The 14,301-nt window shown below is 41.7% G+C and overlaps 1 protein-coding gene across 2 annotated transcripts in view; it reads left to right on the forward strand.

Moving 5' to 3' along the window:
• The first annotated feature begins 2,779 nt into the window (after positions 1–2,779).
• LOC115104895 (apoptosis regulator Bcl-2-like) overlaps positions 2,780–14,301 on the forward strand; it is a 73,979-nt gene continuing 62,457 nt past the window's right edge. The window contains exons 1-2 of one of the 2 annotated variants that reach the window (XM_065006977.1): positions 2,780–4,181; positions 7,597–7,697. In XM_065006977.1, coding sequence (XP_064863049.1) covers positions 3,624–4,181; positions 7,597–7,659 — 621 coding nt within the window. In that variant the 5' untranslated portion in view covers positions 2,780–3,623 and the 3' untranslated portion in view covers positions 7,660–7,697. The remainder of the gene's footprint in view (positions 4,182–7,596; positions 7,698–14,301) is intronic. The other variant, XM_029626284.2, reaches the window with a different exon arrangement.

A 14,301-nucleotide genomic window follows, 5' to 3' on the forward strand; every position in this document is an offset into this window, starting at 1 on the left:
CTCCTGTCTGTTGTGAACCTAAACTGTTGGCATATTTTGGGCCGATACCTCATGGGGCAATAATAAGTTATTAGAAATGTAATATATGTAGAACTCCCAGTGATTTTGTCATTCAAATTCAAATTATGTCGTGGCTAAGAGCCTTTGTTGCTGCTTGCAGCTACATTTCAGTTCAGATTTGTGTTGAATGTTTAGTCCACCAGATGGCAAACTATACATAGTTTACAACAATATAGTAAGGCAGGCAGAGCACTCCAGTTACAATGTTTTTGAAGTGCAGATCTAGGATTTAAACCTAAACCTAATCCCAATCTCATCCCTCATCATTTTAAAGGTAATGATATACATTTACATTGGATTATCAGTTAGTGACATGCATACAGCATGCAGAGTGCTGCTGAGCAGTAAGATACATTAGATAGCTGTGGCTTAATTTAAAAAAGATAAGTGGTTGAAACTGTGATTAGAATTTATAAGTGATTATTTGAAGAAAAAAATATATAATGGTAGCTAGTTTTTTTATGAATTTGAAGGTACAACTATTGACACTTGTGAAGATAATAGTGTAATGAGGTTTGTATGTAGCTTGTGTAGAGGAGTCAGGCGCAGGACAGCAGTAAATAAACGTAATTGACTCAAAATAGACAAATACACTACAATAGAGCGAGCCCACATAACAGACCGTATTACATACAAACAATTACTCCCAGACAAACATTGGGGAACAGAGGTTTAAATAATTAACGAGTAATTGGGGAATTGAAACCAGGTGTGTAAGACAAAGACAAAACAAATGGAAAATGAAAAGTGGATCGGTGATGGCTAGAAGGCCAGTGAAGTCGTCCGCTGAACGCCGCCCAAACAAGGAGAGGAACCGATTTCGGCGGAAGTCGTGACAAATAGTGTGTTTTCAAAATGATGTTTAGAAGAGACAATTGTCCACTAATCAATGTTATGAAATGGCTCTCCAATGTACAAATGGCTACTGATTTGCACCCACTGACAATTAATGAGTTCAAACTTTATATGACATCCTTCTGTACTCTTACAAGTAATGTTACAAGGTGCATTCCATGTTGGCACGATATGATTGTATCTGAAGTGATATAATGAAATCATGAGTGAAAAGGAAATGTTGAAGGGGTCTATAATCCATAATCATATAATTTTAGGGGCAACTTGATTGATCAACATTTCATAATAACTGATCAGAGATTCACATACAAGTGTCAGTAACGACAAATCTAACATATCCAAAACTGCTTAGAGTATCTTCTTTCACTGAATACTTCTACATCACATTACCTTACCTGACTACAGGAAACACAGGGAACAATGCAGGTAACATAGTGGTTAATAGCATTGAGCCAGAAATCAAAAGGTTGCTTGTTTGAATCCCCAAACCGACAAGTTGAAAAAGCTATTAATGTGCCCTTGAGCCAGGCACTTATCTCCAGTTGCTCTGGATAAGATTGACTGAAATGTAAATATATTGTAAAGCATGACAAGTTAACAAAACAATGACTACAAACCATATGGTATGTAGTAGCAGCAGCCATGCTTGCCTCAATTCCATAGGACCCCAAATGTTGTCACTTGTCTCTCTGGACACATTCAGTACATTCCTTTCCACTATGCCAGTTGCCTATTAAAGTAACTGCCAGTGCAGAGAAGGCTTGGGGGCATTGTTTCACAAAGAGGAATACATCACTATTGCAATGGCGCACCCCAATGCTTCATGTAATTGCATTCATGTTCTCAAGTGAGACAGTGGTTCTCATTCAGTCGATGTTAGATTATTTTTTATTTTTTTATTTAACCTTTATTTAACTAGGCAACTCAGTTAAAGAACAAATTCTTATTTCCAAAGATGGCCTACACCAGCCAAACCCGGACAACACTGGGCGTATTGTGCGCCGCCCTATGGGACTCCCAATAACGGCCGGTTGTGATACAACCAGGGTGTCTGTAGTGATGCCTCTAGCATTGAGATGTAGTGCCTTAGACCGCTGGGCCGCTCGAGAGCACACAATAGCTTTGTTGTGTCATGTTATTTAGTATTCTGCAACATGACTCTTTCTGTTAGGTTTCTTTTAGGCTTTCTAAGTCACCATCACTACTAGCTAGCGTGCGTGTGTGTGTATGTGTGTGTGTGTATGTGTGTGTGCACACACACATACACACACATCCATCTCAACAGTGTAGAAGAATTATGAACATGTATGGTGTAAGACAGAAAAAAATATGTTTGAAGGATTCTCTTCATGTGAGGAGCTATAGCCCAAACCAAGAGGTCAGGAGAGGACAGTAGTGAGGGTCTGTCGTTTGATATGGGTCAGTGAACTGGAGGTACGGTAGGGGATTTTATAGTATCAGTTCTGATTTTGTTCTGGAAATATGAGTTCTTTGTAACCATCATATTGATAATACATCTACCATATGAGAGTAAGGGCAGTACACCCTTACTTTAACATTGTTACCATACATTTTGATGTCTATTTGTTCTAAACATTTTGATGTTTATAATGTCTTATCATAGGCTTATCCTGTAACTACATGGTAATAATGTAGTATGTAGGCCTACTGTCCCTAGTTATTCCACTTTATGGGCTAGCTACTCTGTTATCACATATGTAATGTGTCAAATTGTGCAACATAAACAGATGACCATCATATCATCCTATGGCCATATGCCTTCACTTAATTAACATAATACAAGAAAAGCTTGAATGAGAGTGACGTAGCTAGAAGGAAGTACCTCCCTGAGTGGGAGTGTGTGGCTCGCCTACGAGGGAGTGGACGAGGGGAAAGCTGACGGCTACTGTAACTCAGAGGAGCGTCGCTGAAATCGTCTGAATACAATACACAAGTAACCTGCGCTTTTCTATCCGTATAAATCTTGGACCTTCTGTCTGGTGCTTCTGTTTGAGTTTTTTGTGCATTTCTCTGTGAAATAAGAGTAGGCTATTTCGAGAGCTGCCTTGCAAATCATTTCTCTTCCGTCTTTCTGGGACTTTGTAGTTCATGTCTGAGGATTCAACCCCAGAACGCAATAATGTAACGGAATCAAATACTTTTTCCCCCCGGGACAAATAGGCCTAGCTACACAGTGTTGATTGAAGCAACCGATTGAGACAGTCATACGCTCGTGTTCCAAGTGAGGATCAGCTCAAAGCATATCCAAAACGCATTACTGTTCTAATGGATTCCTGAAAAGGGGCGTACCATATGCAAGAACCAGACATTGCGGGCAGATCATTCTACTACATTCTGTACTGTAAAGTTGACTGGCTGCTGGAACTAGAAATGTATGTTAGAATAGCACCATTTCTTTGACCCGATTAAATATTTGAATGCGCATGTTTTTAAAAGAAAACACTGTTTCCACATGCTCTTTTTGGAATAGGTTATGTCATTTGGAAATACGATTTGATTACTTTGTATTATTTTTCTACCACGGCTGGAACAAGCGTTGCTATGCAGATCATGCACTGTTGGCCAATGTTAGCGATACATTTGATCGTCTGACACCATATCTCATTTTAGGGGATATCTTTTAGACTGTCTCAACCAACTATTGGAAATGTATTTTGCGTAAACAGCTTTTTGGATATTACAAAACCATGATGGCAAACGAGAATCCTTATAACAGTCGCTTTATTGTCGAAAAATACATCCATCACAAACTGTTGAAAATGGGATTTGTATGGACATTTCAAGGAGAAAACGATTCTCCAAATAATGGCTTTGGGGACCCCTCTACACCCAACTCCCCCTTAGTTTTTGCACGGAGGTCCCAGCCCACTGCCGCTGGAGAGGACACCGACTCTCCTTACCAAAACAGGAGTCCGCAACCTGACCCACATGCCAGGCTCCACAGGGTCCTGCGCGAGGCGGGTGGCGAGATTGAAAGAATGTATCAGCGGGACTTTGCAGAGATGTCGGGGCAGTTGCATTTTACACCCAGCACGGCACAGACAAGGTTTACCGCTGTAATAGATGAGCTCTTCAGCGACGGGGTAAACTGGGGTCGGATTGTGGCTTTCTTTGAGTTTGGAGGGACAATGTGCGTGGAGAGCGTCAACCGGGAGATGACGTCCCAAGTAAACAACATCGCTCGTTGGATGACGGAGTACTTGAACGGACCCCTACAGAACTGGATCCAGGAGAATGGTGGCTGGGTATGTTTGTTAATAAATCATTCCGCATTTGCTCAGCCTCTATCCACCTATTACACCTATAGGCATATATGCATCAGTTGCAAATGCATCAGTAGTAAGCACATAAACTTACAGTGGATCAATTCCTTCAGGGGAGCATGCACCTGACCCTACCATTACCTCTGTGTCAACAAATCAGACTACTACCATTGTCTAACATTTGGGTTCCAATGTCAGCCAACCCTGTTTTCACGATGGGGACAGTATAGGCCTACATGGATTGATAATTGTCTGTTTTTGCTGTCCCTATTCTCCTGGCTGATATTTCAGTCAGTCAAGGGAAACCCTACACCTAGTCTGACTGAAGGTCAATCACACACTGAATGAGCTTGACTGCATTTTACTCTGTAATTAGTTTGCCAGATGTTTGGAAACGGCTGACATAATTTCTCTCCCCCAACCTGTGTGCTTTGAGTTGAACTACTACACAGCATTATGTCTTCAAAGAGAAACTTGGCGTGTTTCCACCATTCCAGTTTGAATGAATGAACAGAGCGTTTCCCTATTTAGCTTCCACATCAAATGGAGAAAAAAAAGTCTCCCCTGTTTCAGTGTCTCCTCTTAGTTCTTTACATCCTGTCCGTCTGTTTTACTGCATCGCTCGAGCATTGAATAATTTATGGCTGAAATTAGAACAGGCACACCATGCTTTCATACACTCCCATCTTGGTGTAGTAGAATCTATGTCTAGGTTACCATAATCACGAATGCACTCCTCATTTGGTAGTTAATTCACCCTCTTTTTCTTTGATTGATAATTTGCATAATCACGGATGAGCAAATGAACTGCTCAAATAGAGAAGCAATGGTTACAGGGACATGATGACCAAATCAGTTCCATGGCTGCGACCCCGTGCACCATTATGCGCATGCTGATTTTATCTATCCTCACCAGGCGCATTCATGACACGCAGATTAAAACACCAAGACCAACTATGAACCAATAATATTAATTAAGGGAGAGGTCAAAACACATATGAAACATCCATGTACATTTAGATAACATTTAGCTAGCTTGCTGTTGCTAGCTAATTTGTTTCGGGTTGTTATTTTACCTGAAATGCATATGGTCCTTTTTTCCCCTGGATCTTTGTAGAATGTTGACCAATTTTGAGTCACACAAAATGTGTGTTTTCTACTCCGACAATTAATCCATGTATAAAAGTGCAAACCTAGTTAGTTTTAATTGTTTTCTTTGATTAATATTGCCTTGTACATTCTTATTCTATGGATTTTATATGGGGGTTGGCAACCAACTTTAAGGTGCATAACCGCCACCAACTGGACTGGAGTGGGGACCTCAGTTCATCTTTCAATCACCCACGTGTGTATATGCTGGTTTAAACCAATGAGTAGATGGGAGAGGTGGGACTTGCAGTGCGTCTAAAATATAACTATATTTTAGCGTCTGGCTGTGCAGTCGCCTGTTGGCGCGCTTGTTTCAATTAATTTATTGAATAACATGTATGTGTACATTTAGTTTGGTCAGCATGTTTACATTTGATTTAGAACTAAGTTTATTTAAATGTCATGATATTGATGAGGCAATATCTTTCATGTCCTCTTTACTTGACCTGTCGTCATGATTAATGTGGCATGTGTGGTTCCCAACACACAGGCAGATACTGTATGCATAGACTGCTGTGGAAAAGGAGAGTGGAGGTGGTAGCTGTCTGGACAGAGCAACAACTGGAGCAGAATAAATAGCAGGGGCCACACAATACAACCACCATCACCAGGGCTGCTAGGGAAATCACATTTTCATCATAAAGTTGCGTGTTATTTTGGCAGTTTCTTGGCGTTATTGAAGATGTGTGTGTGTGTGTGCATGCGTGTGTGCGTGTGTGTGTGTGTGCGTGAGCGTGTGCATGCGTGCGTGTACTTGTTCCATCAGAGGAAAATTAGGAAGCAATCAACACTGAGGTACTTTTTATTGGTTTGTATTATTCAGAAGGTTCCAGCACTCCCATCTCGAGCCAATCAATGATTCATTTATTTAATTTTGTCATCAAAATAACCATTTTGCATTTGTATTAAGACTATGTTCACAGAGGAAGACAAGTTCCAGTTAAAATATCATTTACACTCTTTGAATTTTCACCATGAATTACTCTTTCCAGTAACGTAAACTCACTCACTTTTGTACATCGCCTTGGTCCATACAATTGACCTTATTTTAGCGCCCCAAAAACGTAATACTTCCAGATCAACTGTAATGTCAATACCATTGTAAAGCACACTTTCTCCCCTTTCCAACAAAATAAATGACATGACCTAAACGATGCCCGTTTCTGCATGATTCAAGCAGGCAATGAACCCCGTCGGGTCTTTTTAAAAATGGCGGGTGGGGAAGCGAAACTAATGCGTGATAGTAAGAAGGAGAGATGTTGTGTGGGAAAATTGCATTTTTTCACTGGATCTGTCCAACTTATCACCTTATCGCCTCTAAAATGTAAATAAAACACTATAACGAGTTTATATAATGTGTGATTGCATTCCTATTTGAAGGTTTGTGTCGAATTTGAATCAGGTTTTTAGGACGGTGCTAAAGTTATTTTCAGAAGTAAACAGTTTTTTTGAGAGTCGTGATCGCTTGCAGTGACAAAGCAAAATATGACTAGGTATCCCCCCTTACCCGCGTCACTGTCCATTTCTTGTTTTTAAGTGATGAGAGAAGTGCTACAACTGGTGGAGAGAGATTGTAAGACGGAAGTAGTTGCTTTATGCGTGCTCTACGTTATGGCATGACACGTCACGATGTAACGGAGGGTCAGTTTTTTTCAACTTTTCTCCAACACTATAGAGCCCTTACCATGTCGATCAACGCTTGAATAGAAACGTAGTTCACACCCCCGGAATCGGTGCAGCAGGCTGGTTTCTTCACGCATCGCGCCGACAGAAACAAACATCTTTCTGGTAAGAAGAGGGACGGGGGCGTATGCTTTATGATTAACGAGACGTGGTGTGGTCACAACAACATACAGGAACTCAAGTCCTTCTGTTCACCTGATTTAGAATTCCTCACAATCAAATGTCAACCGCATTATCTACCAAGGGAATTCTCTTCGATTATAATCACAGCCGTATATATTCCCCCCCAAGCAGACACATCGATGGCTCTGAACGAACTTTATTTGACTCTATGTAAACTAGAAACCACATATCCTGAGGCTGCATTCATTGTAGCTGGGGATTTTAACAAGGCTAATCTGAAAACAAGACTCCCTAAATTGTATCAGCATATCGATTGCGCAACCAGGGCTGGTAAAACCTTGGATCATTGCTATTCTAACTTCCGCGACGCATATAAGGCCCTCCCCCACCCTCCTTTCGGAAAAGCTGACCACGACTCCATTTTGTTGCTCCCTGCCTACAGACAGAAGCTAAAACAAGAAGCTCCCGCGCTCAGGTCTGTTCAACGCTGGTCCGACCAATCTGATTCCACGCTCCAAGACTGCTTCCATCACATGGACTGGGGTATGTTCCGCACTGCGTCCAACAACAACATTGACGAATACGCTGATTCGGTGAGTGAGTTCCTTAGAAAGTGCATTGAAGATGTCGTTCCCATAGCAACAATTAAAACATTTCCAAACCAGAAACCGTGGAGTGATGGCAGCATTCGCATGAAACTGAAAGCGCGAACCATTGCTTTTGACCAGGGCAAGGTGACCGGAAACATGACCGAATACAAACAGTGTAGCTATTCCCTCCGCAAGGCAATCAAACAAGCTAAGCGTCAGTATAGAGACAAAGTAGAATCGCAATTCAACGGCTCAGACACAAGAGGTATGTGGCAGGGTCTACAGTCAATCACGGATTACAAAAAGAAAACCAGCCCCTTCACGGACCAGGATGTCTTGCTCCCAGACTAAATAACTTTTTTGCCCGCTTTGAGGACAATCCAGTGCCACTAACACGACCCGCAACCAAAACATGTGGACTCTCCTTCACTGCAGCCGACGTGAGTAAAACATTTAAACGTGTTAACCCTTGCAAGGCTGCAGGCCCAGACGGCATCCCCAGCCGCGCCCTCAGAGCATGCGCAGACCAGCTGGCTGGTGTGTTTAGGGACATATTCAATCAATCCTTATCCCAGTCTGCTGTTCCCACATGCTTCAAGAGGGCCACCATTGTCCCTGTTCCCAAGAAAGCTAAGGTAACGGAGCTAAACGACTAGATTACTCGTTGGTTATTGCTGCATTGTCGGAACTAGAAGCACAAGCATTTTGCTACACTCGCATTAACTTCCATCATCATGAAGTGCTTTGAGAGACTAGTCAAGGACCATATCACCTCCACCCTACCTGACACCCTAGACCCACTCCAATTTGCTTACCGCCCAAATAGGTCCACAGACGATGCAATCTCAACCACACTGCACACTGCCCTAACCCATCTGGACAAGAGGAATACCTATGTGAGAATGCTGTTCATCGACTACAGCTCAGCATTTAACACCATAGTACCCTCCAAACTCGTCATCAAGTTCGAGACCTTGGGTCTCGACCCCGCCCTGTGCAACTGGGTACTGGACTTCCTGACATGCCGCCCCCAGGTGGTGAGGGTAGGTAACAGCATCTCCACCCCGCTGATCCTCAACACTGGGGCCCCACAAGGGTGCGTTCTGAGCCCTCTCCTGTACTCCCTGTTCACCCATGACTGCGTGGCCATGCACGCCTCCAACTCGATCATCAAGTTTGCGGACGGCACTACAGTGGTAGGCTTGATTACAAACAACGACAGACGGCCTACAGGGAGGAGGTGAGGGCCCTCGGAGTGTGGTGTCAGGAAAATAACCTGACACTCAACGTCAACAAAACTAAGGAGATGATTGTGGACTTCAGGAAACAGCAGAGGGAGCACCCCCCCTATCCACATCGATGGGACAGTAGTGGAGAGGGTAGTAAGTTTTAAATTCCTCGGCGTACACATCACAGACAAACTGAATTGGTCCACCCACACAGACAGCATCGTGAAGAAGGCTGAAGAAATTCAGCTTGTCACCAAAAGCACTCACAAACTTCTACAGATGCACAATCGAGAGCATCCTGTCGGGCTGTATCCCCGCCTGGTACGGCAACTGCTCCGCCCACAACCGTAAGGCTCTCCAGAGTGTAGTGAGGTCTGCACAATGGATCTTGTACTTAATATAATGTTTACATCTCCTACATTATTCATCTCGTATGTATATGTATATACTGTACTCTATATCATCCAATTTGTAAGTCGCTCTGGATAAGAGCGTCTGCTAAATGACTTAAATGTAAATGTATATCATCTACTGCATCTTTATGTAATACATGTATCACTAGCCACTTTAAACTATGCCACTTTGTTTACATACCCTACATTACTCATCTCATATGTATATACTGTACTCGATACCTTCTACTGCATCTTGCCTATACCGTTCTGTACCATCACTCATTCATATATCTTTATGTACATATTCTTTATCCCTTTAAACTTGTGTGTATAAGGTAGTAGTTTTGGAATTGTTAGGTTAGATTACTCGTTGGTTATTACTGCATTGTCGGAACTAGAAGCACAAGCCTTTCGCTACACTCGCATTAACATCTGCTAACAATGTGTATGTGACAAATAAATTTGACTTGATTTGATTTTGAAGTCAACACAGTCGCTACAGTCCCATTCTTTTCTTTGTAGCCTCGTTTGAATGTCGCAGTTGCGCACATTTGTACGGAATGGGGTGAGTTTACGTCAGCTATTCATTATCATTAGCATTGTTCCAGCAAGATAAGATGTTATAAGTAGATTTATTATAGTTATTACTCATGCCTGTATACAATATACTGTATATTGTATTGCTGAGAGAGCTGGTAGTTAAATTTCATTTTCTATATTTGACACCTGTTCAAATATGTTGGGTGAGTCTTGTCTCAGTCTGGTTGGTAAATCAGTACATTGGAGATTTGTCCAAATGGGCATCTGGCCACTGGCCGTCTATTCCTAGATTTTGCATAACGTACAGGTACAGCTTGTTGTCATGCGAAGACAAGCTTGCATCATTCCACTAGTGTATGTATGTATGTGACAGTAAATGAGACAACTGAGTTTTTCTATGCTCTTGCACGGTCACCGTTGAAGCTTTAAAGGTCCAATGCAGTTGTTTTTATCTCAATATCAAATCATTTCTGGGTAACAATTAAGTACCTTACTGTGATGGTTTTCAAATTAAAATGGTCAAAAATAAACAAAAATAGCTTCTTAAAACAAAAGAGCAATTTCTCAAGCAATATTTTTGCTCGAACTGTCTGAGTGGGGATGGGGAATCTGAAAACTAGCTGTTATTGGCAGAGAGGTTTGGAACTCTCTTTCTTATTGGTCTATGAACTTATTTACCGCCTGGTGACATCACCGGGCAGGCCAAAACTCCATCCCACCACAACAGGTTCAAATTTCAGGTGGTCTTTTCAAACAGCTCTTATACTAAAAAGGCATTAACATCACAGGAGGTTGGTGGCACCTTAATTGGGGAGGACAGGCTCATGGTAATGGCTGGAGAAGAATAAGTGGAATGGTATCAAATGCACGTTTTCTATGTTTGATGCCATTCCATTTGCTCCGTTCCAGCCATTATTATGAGCCGTCCTCCCCTCAGCAGCCTCTACTGATTAACATCATTTTCACAATTTCACAGTAGTATCCCAACCTCATAGTGTGGTAATATACTTTTTATTTTTTACTTTGGTTTATTAAGTAAATGTTTTCTTAACTCTAATTCTTGAACTGCATTGTTGGTTAAGGGCTTGTAATTAAGCATTTCACAGTAACCTGTTGTATTCGGCGCACGTGACATACAATTTGTTTTGATATATACAAAACCCAGGCAAATGACATGTTTGACTACACTGGACCTTTAAATCTTGTTATCCAATTGCGAGGACGAGGAACATACTGTCTTGGGGGTGTTCCTTACATCTTGTCTGTTTCACTGTATGTACAGCACAGGAGGTTGGTGGCACCTTAACTGGGCAGAACGGGCTTGTGCTAATGGCTGGAGAAGATTCAGTGGAATGGTATCAAATACATCAAACACATTGGTTTCCAGGTTTTTGATGCCATTCCGTTTGCTCCGTTCTCGCCATCGATGTACAGGTCAGGTAATAGAGAAAGGTTGTTCACTATCACATTTTGAGCTGATCATGGTCTTTCCCACAATTCCTCTGATGTGTCCTCCTGGCACAAAGACATCTTGAAACGATGCGTTACAACCAAAGAATGGCCATGTCAGTCAGATGCACCCTCTAAATTGGTCAGATGGCTTAGCTTATTTGTCAAGAAGAATTGCCCTTTCCCCCTTATGGCTAAGCTGTACTTATTATCCTTTCTTTTGAATCCATGTGATTCATTAATCCTCGGATAAAGCCTGCCGAATAATTGCGCCGTCTGTGGAGAATACATGATTCAGCTGCGCTACCCTGTGCCTTTTCAGTACTACTGTTATTTCAGATCCCCTGCTGGGACAACCCTAGTTTACCAGCCTGTGATCAAGACCCTTTGTCTTGTATTAGCCCAATTAAATATCTGTTTTATTTTGAGTTTCTGAAGAATTGCCTTCATATCTTCTTTTGTATTTCGTCTACAGGTAACTGTTTGTGGTGACTTATTTTGTTGTTTATTCTGCAGGTTGACGTTTAGTCCCATGAGTCTTGGCCTGGAGGCAGAACTGAGCAATTAGATCGGGCAAATGCAAAATCAGAATTGGCTAAATATTATTTTTTGATGAAAATTTTGCATTTTGGTCTTAATTTAAGGCTAGGGTTAGGCATTAAGGTTAGCAGTGTGGTTAGGGTGAAAGTTAGGTTTAAAATGTGTCAGCTCGTGACCACCCTGCAGAGCTGCCTCCAGAACAAGAATCATGATGAAAAACGCTAACCTGCATTTATTGTTTATTACCCCAAGAAGAGTTTGACTTTGAATGCTATTTTTTTTGTTTTTGTTTTGAGAGCCTTTTTGTCTGGGGGATTCCAGCCCAAACAAGTCAGTGCTGATGACATCCTTAGTAAATAAGGTGGGGAACGGATGGGAATGTTTACAGACAGGAAAAGGTCACTTGACACCATGGTAAAGGGGTCATGCTTTGCCTTGTGGGTGGCTTGCGATCCAGTTTGTTCATTTCTATGACCCCTTTTCCAAAAAATTGTCCAGAGTTACATTCTAGTTATAATAACAACATATGTTATATACTGTAAGTAAGGCCTAGTATGGGCCACAATTATGAACTTCGATTCCCTTTCTCTGTTATTGCAGAATAGCCAGAGTATGCTCTGGGGGCCCATTACTGTCTCTTTTTGACCAACTTCTTCTATGCTGGGAAGATTTTCCATTTCTGCTTTGTGTGTCAGGAAAACTTTTAATCACAATAAGAGCTGCATATAGTTGCCTCCAATTAATTGGAAGACTTTGACATTCTTTAGGTCTTGGATTCAAGCTTTGTTCTTTGTTGATGTGAGGGTGTAGGGAGCCGACGTTGCTCTTTCATGTCGAAATGTTTTTTTTTTAAACGAACAAAAGCCTTCTCAAATTTAAAGTCACTCACTCTTTCGTACTCTGTAGTTAGGATTGTGTCAAGGTAGGACATGCCTGGCATGAAGATGATCACTATACCACATCATACTGTAGTTTACCCCAAATGGTCCAATGGTTAAAATCAGCAAACTGGAAATTTCAGTATCACCAACTTGATTTTTACACTTTTTTAGGGTATGCAAATGAGGACAGGTGAAGTGTGTCGTTTGCAATTGCCGGATTGCAGCTTGCCTAACGAGGTTTTCATTGTCTGCTTACTGCTAATCTCTAACTAATTTAATGTGTTTTTGTCATGCTACAAATTATAGTTGTTGGTTATCATAGTCACTGTACATGTTCCTAACTGCCTATCATGTGGAGGAGGGAGGAATTACATGAATTTAGGGGATTGAGCTGCTTGTTAATGTACTCCGCAGCTCATCCCTTTTGGCTCAGTTTGAGATGATTGCGGTTAGCCTGTTGCTATTAAAAACATTTGAAATAATTTCCATTCATTTGTCTGGACAGGGCATTTGAGCTCAATCAAATATAACGAGTGATAACAAATGACTGTGTTCGCAGGGCACAAATGTCTCTGCAAATTTAATAGCAAATGTATTTTGTATTTAATCACTCTGGGTTACATTCTCTGTATCAATAAGTTACCAACCTTTCATCATTTTGCTCTTTAGTTTGTGTGAGTAGGCTAGAGTCATTCAGGTGCTCAACCCACGCAGTGCATACCTGTGGCTCTTGGCATTTGTTTGTCTCGATGAAGGACGCTGATTGGCTATGTTTACTGTCAGGTGGAGCTCAATGAGGCATGTTTGACCTGCTTGGTATTACTGTGGTGGTAGTAGAGGAAGGGGCGTTGAAAGGGAAAGAAAGAGAAAAGTGCTTCAATCAGTGGAACGTCACTCAAGTATTCATTTCCCTGTATATGTGCCTCTTACCAAGAGCTTTCAACTGATATGGTTTATATAAGCGAACTCGACACAGAGCAGTATGTGAAAATCCCCAGAGATAAAGACAAGAAAGACCAAGCAGGAGCTTTTCTCTTTCTGATGTTTCCTACGAAATAATGGCTTCAAACGAACCCACTGCATATTGTGCAGTTGGTGTATCTACCCTCACCCCTCAGGCTATCAGGGCAGAGGAGAGAGAAGAGAGGAGAGAACAGAGGGACGGCAGTGGTAAGAAAGGGGTGTGGGCCGAAGAGAAGAGAAGAGAACCAGGAGCAGTTTGAAAGGAGAAGAGAGCAAAGCTGATTGCAGAGGTAGAGGGAGACAAGGAAAGGATGAGAAAGGGAAGTGTAGACGGATGGAGGAGATCCGTGGGTCAGCCGTCGCTGTGTGTCCGGCTTACGATGCAGGCTGCAATGTACGGGACCCATTAACCTAGATAATACCAGGATTTTAATGGAATACAAGGAACAGACACCTTTATAATATTTTGGGGAATTGTATCTCTGCATGACATCGTTATGGAGATGAGAAAGTAAAAAAAGATGAAAAGCACAAATCACAAACATCTGACAGAATTAATC

This window comes from Oncorhynchus nerka, linkage group LG22 (assembly GCF_034236695.1).
Source record: "Oncorhynchus nerka isolate Pitt River linkage group LG22, Oner_Uvic_2.0, whole genome shotgun sequence".
In the NCBI taxonomy this organism is placed as follows: domain Eukaryota; kingdom Metazoa; phylum Chordata; class Actinopteri; order Salmoniformes; family Salmonidae; genus Oncorhynchus; species Oncorhynchus nerka.